The sequence below is a fragment of the Bolinopsis microptera genome, chromosome 9, assembly GCF_026151205.1.
Source record: "Bolinopsis microptera isolate Bmic1 chromosome 9, MBARI_Bmic_1.0, whole genome shotgun sequence".
Taxonomy (NCBI): Eukaryota; Metazoa; Ctenophora; class Tentaculata; order Lobata; family Bolinopsidae; genus Bolinopsis; species Bolinopsis microptera.
The window spans coordinates 15,966,998-15,972,997 of NC_087080.1; the positions used below are offsets into that span (position 1 = coordinate 15,966,998).

Genomic DNA, 6,000 nt, shown 5'->3' on the forward strand with positions numbered 1-6,000 from the left:
CTTGGAGCTGGAGAGCGTCCAGAGGCGGTTTACCCGTCTGATTGACGAGGTGGGTACTCTTCCATACAGTCGTCGACTGGAAATCCTCAATTTAACAACGCTGGCAGAGCGGCGAATACGTGGGGACCTCATTGAATCTTTTAAAATGATAAGTGGTTTGGCCAATTACGGAGCTGGTTTGTTCAGTATGAGCAGATCTGGTCTTAATGTGGTATCAAACAGTAGATGCAGTAAAAGTAGCAGTAAAATGAAGAAAGTCCACAGTTCTTTTCTTCCGGAGAGGGTGAGACCATATTGGAACAAACTCCCCTCGGATATCAAGAATTGTGGGACTGTGTTAAGTTTTAAAATAAGATTAGAGGCTTTCAAAAAAGAGACTTTTTTTATTTGAAAATTCAATTAATCATTATATATATAATTCAAGCGTTACATTTCAGCCATGCAAAGTTACAATGACATATTTTGATATACTAAATGATAAATGGTACTGCAATATAAGTTGCTTAATGTTTGGCCGGATGACAACTAACAAGAAAAATAAACTTGATTATATAATAATTAATTCGGCTGAACCAACACATAGCAAGAGCCACATTAACGTTGGGGCCGTCTAAAATAGTAGTGGAAAGTATGTAAATTAGATTCATTTTAACTTGGTTGTTTAGGCCAATATATTAAAGATAATTTTAAAACTTTAGTAGATATATTTTTGATGATGTGTGATGATGTTTGTGTCATTATATTTTGATTTGATTTATCATTTGAAATGATATTAAAACATTACAAATGATGTAAAAAGTATCATATTCATCGTGCACCCCCTACTCTATATCCACAGTTATTCACCATGGATTTGTTTGTAAATTTTTGGATTTAGATTATTTCGATGTAATGGGTCCAAGTTACTGCGGACATAGTTCACTATGTGTTTACCGTGTTTGGGTGCCCATCATATTTTACAGATGGGGGCGATATTTTGAACGATTCTATTTTATATTCATCTATTGCTGTACTCTGTAAAATTTGAAAAGTATTTAATAAAAAAAAAAAAGATAAACAGATGCAGTTTAAGTTATAATTAACTGAAATACGTAACATAGAAATTATAAAATAATTTTAATTTTATGAAATCTTAGAATAGTTAATTCCATGCGAAATATTATAAGCCTCTTAGAACAGTTTTAACTTTTTAAGTTCCTGTGAACAGATGTGAACAGATACGAACAGATGTAAACAGATGCCATCTTACCATCAGCTTCATGAATCTTGCAACTATATAATTTACTTCGTAATCGTACAAACTCTGAGCCATACTTGCCCGCAAATTCATCCTTCATTAAACTGCATTGTTAGTTAAACTGAACAAATAATGTTCCTTGGGATAATTGCTAGTGTCAAAGTGACGTCTCATATCCTTGAAATCTTTATGCAAATCTGGAGTTTCAACCCAATAAAGTAAACTATCTGTATCCGTAAAACATAGTTTAATGTCACTATATTTAACCTTGAGAACATCATACCAGAATCTATACATTAACAACTTTGACATATCCAGAATAGCAGCCCCTAAGTAAATCGGCTTATCTAAAGTTATTGTGGGTTTTACCATTTCCAGTCCAACTAACTCTGGTGAAAATATCGTGAACCTCTTGAATCCAGGTTTGCTAGTCTGGAACTGATGCTGCTTTCCGTTCTCTAGCAATATATTGTTTACCCTCTTCCTAACAGATGCCATACTCTTGCCGAAGAACGAGTTGTTGAGTAGTTTGTAGAAGTATTTTCCGAACTGTGAAGTAGCAGCCTGTCGTTTAGCGGTGTTAAAATCAATATATTTCTTTAACCAATCCGTCTGTTCAAACTCTAGTACCCTATGAATCTTATCGCAGACACCACCAATAGACAATGTAAAGCGGCAATGTGAATCTTATGCTTTAACTTTGGAAACAAATTAGATGCAAGCTTCTTTTGAAGAGCAGCAAAGTAAAACCCTCTTCTATTCATTGCTTTACGAGTAGCATCCGATACCATACCGTCCTCTATCACCAGAGATTCAGGGAAAGGAGGGAGATCATTGAATCTGTCATGGTCTTCAGGATTCGTATGAACGTCACACTCGATGAAGGCTCCCTTATCCCTGTCGGGGTTCCAGGCCGCGATGTCGCTGACCGTAAGAAGTTTATCCTGCCACTTGAACTTCGAAGCAAGCAGTTTCTGACACATTGCCCATCCGTAGAGGTTGTTTGCATGAATGTATCCGAGGTAGCTTTCAGGTAATTCAGGATTGTAATCTGGGAGATGATGGTTATTTGCCTTTGCATACCGATGCGTGATTGTACTGATTCCTCCTCGAATAGCCTGCTCAATGAAAGTATACATACCAGGATCACTGAATAATTCTAACTCGACTTTAGTAAATTTTAAGCCTGCATCCCACGTAAGACTTGGAGCGGTATAATAATGAACAGGATCTAAATTATAAAATGATAAACATTCTGTCCTATACTGATGCAGCACCAAATCCAGGAGAACAACGTCAGAGGAAATGTAGAGGTGAACCATTTCATTGAGACTCTTCAGATCGAACTCCTTCCAGACTTTCTGTGCGTGAAGTAGTAACGGTAGCAGGACAACTTCCATTCCTCGCGTGGTATAGGTTACATCTGTAACTAATGTTGTTTTTCTGTTCCGATCGTTGCTGAAATAAGTTGTCTTCGGGAACGATCATGGGCTTCCCCCGGGATGTGGTTAGAACTTTTAGAAGGATCGTGCATGGGGCGGGATAAGGATGTTGTCCAGGTTGATGTAAGCTTCTAGGGGTAGAGGTTGGATACTAGATGGGGATAGACTAGGTAGGGATATGGGAATTGGATTGAAAAGTTCGTAGTATTCCATTGCTATAGTTGTGAAGTGTAGATGGTCGAATGATGATGTCTCCTGTCGTCTGTTGAAAGTTATATAGTATCGATAACGAGATATGTCATACAGTACGTATGATATTGCAACATTTGAGATCATGTCAAAAGTTATGGCAGCTCTTGGTGTTATGGACCCCCATCAGCCTGTATCAGATGTATTTTTAATTAAAATTAGCCTAACCTTTAATTTAATTAGAATTAACCCAATTACAATACATTACACTAGTTTAGTTATATTTTCGATTATACGATATTTCTATGACAGTTATACATTTTACTTAAATTTACTTAAACCTCCCATTATTCCTGCAGTCGCTGCAGTCGCTCCACCACCTCCCATTATTCCTGCAGTGGTGGAGCGACTGCAGGAATAATGGGAGGTGGTGGAGAGACTGCAGGGACTGTAGGAATAATGGGAGGTGGTGGAGCGACTGCAGGAATAATGGGAGGTGGTGGAGCGACTGCAGGGACTGTAGGAATAATGGGAGGTGGTGGAGCGACTGCAGGAATAATGGAAGGCGGTGGAGCGACTGCAGGAATAATGGGAGGTGGTGGAGCGACTGCAGGGACTGCAGGAATAATGGGAGGTGGTGGAGCGACTGCAGGGACTGCAGGAATAATGGAAGGCGGTGGAGCGACTGCAGGGACTGTAGGAATAATGGGAGGTGGTGGAGCGACTGCAGGAATAATGGGAGGTGGTGGAGCGACTGCAGGGACTGTAGGAATAATGGGAGGCGGTGGAGCGACTGCAGGAATAATGGGAGGTGGTGGAGCGACTGCAGGGACTGTAGGAATAATGGGAGGTGGTGGAGCGACTGCAGGAATAATGGAAGGCGGTGGAGCGACTGCAGGGACTGCAGGAATAATGGAAGGCGGTGGAGCGACTGCAGGGACTGTAGGAATAATGGGAGGTGGTGGAGCGACTGCAGGAATAATGGGAGGTGGTGGAGCGACTGCAGGGACTGTAGGAATAATGGGAGGTGGTGGAGCGACTGCAGGAATAATGGGAGGTGGTGGAGCGACTGCAGGGACTGCAGGAATAATGGGAGGTGGTGGAGCGACTGCAGGAATAATGGAAGGTGGTGGAGCGACTGCAGGGACTGTAGGAATAATGGGAGGTGGTGGAGCGACTGCAGGAATAATGGAAGGCGGTGGAGCGACTGCAGGGACTGCAGGAATAATGGAAGGCGGTGGAGCGACTGCAGGGACTGTAGGAATAATGGGAGGTGGTGGAGCGACTGCAGGAATAATGGGAGGTGGTGGAGCGACTGCAGGGACTGTAGGAATAATGGGAGGTGGTGGAGCGACTGCAGGAATAATGGAAGGCGGTGGAGCGACTGCAGGGACTGCAGGAATAATGGAAGGCGGTGGAGCGACTGCAGGGACTGTAGGAATAATGGGAGGTGGTGGAGCGACTGCAGGAATAATGGGAGGTGGTGGAGCGACTGCAGGGACTGTAGGAATAATGGGAGGTGGTGGAGCGACTGCAGGAATAATGGGAGGTGGTGGAGCGACTGCAGGGACTGTAGGAATAATGGGAGGTGGTGGAGCGACTGCAGGAATAATGGAAGGCGGTGGAGCGACTGCAGGGACTGCAGGAATAATGGAAGGCGGTGGAGCGACTGCAGGGACTGTAGGAATAATGGGAGGTGGTGGAGCGACTGCAGGAATAATGGGAGGTGGTGGAGCGACTGCAGGGACTGTAGGAATAATGGGAGGTGGTGGAGCGACTGCAGGAATAATGGGAGGTGGTGGAGCGACTGCAGGAACTGCAGGAATAATGGGAGGTGGTGGAGCGACTGCAGGGACTGTAGGAATAATGGGAGGCGGTGGAGCGACTGCAGGGACTGCAGGAATAATGGAAGGCGGTGGAGCGACTGCAGGGACTGCAGGAATAATGGAAGGCGGTGGAGCGACTGCAGGGACTGCAGGAATATTAGGTCGTGCAATTTTAGGTCAGAAACAGTCATCAAAATGAGTTAATAAGAAGGTCGATTTCTCGGTTATTTTTGAGCTTTCGTTCAGAAAATAATTCGGGGCCTTCAAAGGGGGGTAACAAGAAAGCGTTACAAGTGTTACAAGCCTTCTATAATACAAAATGTGTATCATCTCTTCAACCCGCTGAACATGTGCTTACCCTAAAAATGTAAACAAATGTGTTTCACCTCCTCAACCCGCTGAACATGTGCTTACTATTAAAGTAAACAAATGTGTTTCACCTCCCCACCAGTATCCACATCTATAGTTCTACAAATAATAATGTTCAAGAAATGTGGACTGAACTTCATGGTAAACTGGAGACTGTTGCCGCTGTTGTTCCAGCTGGTTCTGTTTACCTCGACAACAGGCCTGTCAAGTTGTCATGAAAATCAACTGCACTTAAGAGGATGAGAAAGAATAAGGACAAAGCATGGGTGAGTTTGATAGAAACCCATCTGATATTAATTTTAGTTATGCTAATAGCAAGCTACATATTTTAAAAGTAGCTGAAGTTACAGCTAAAGTTAACTATGAAAAGAAGATAACATCTAATTTAAAGATAAATAGTAAGTCTTTTTAGTCTTATTTACGTAATAAAAGGCAAGTTAAATCAAGTGTGATTTCTTTGAATAGGGGAGATGATACGCGTACAGACAGTTCTGCTGAGTCTGCTGAGGTACTTGCAAGTGCTTTCAGCTCAGTGTTTGTAAACGAACCACCTGGCCCTCTGCCAAAAAATGATACTTTGGATTATAATAAAGATGTTATTGATGATTTACAAGTTAGTAGAGCTGATATCAAGAAGCAACTTTTAAACGTTAATATTTTTAAGAGTTCAGGTCCAGATGGAGTCCATCCAAAGTTGGAAAATCTTTGGCTTATGACGACAATTTTGTCGAAGCAGTAACTAAGTTGTTTCAGAAGTGTTTAGGAACAGGTTGTTTACCCACAGTGTGGAGCACCCTGGGTCTTTCCCTGTGTCTACATGCTTCTGACCTCCAATGACACCGACATCTACCTGGAGGGCTTCACATTCCTTAAATCCCTTTACGACTTCGCTCCACAGACCATCATGGTAGACTTCGAGATGGCGCTTCGGAATTCC

At 42.6% G+C, this 6,000-nt stretch overlaps 1 protein-coding gene across 1 annotated transcript; it reads left to right on the plus strand.

Annotated features, from left to right (window-relative positions):
• Positions 1–3,288: 3,288 nt before the first annotated feature.
• Positions 3,289–4,893, plus strand: LOC134821436 (uncharacterized). Its single transcript, XM_063832178.1, has one exon. The coding sequence runs from the start codon at positions 3,289–3,291 to the stop codon at positions 4,891–4,893; it is 1,605 nt and encodes a 534-aa protein (XP_063688248.1).
• The last annotated feature ends 1,107 nt before the right edge of the window (positions 4,894–6,000 follow it).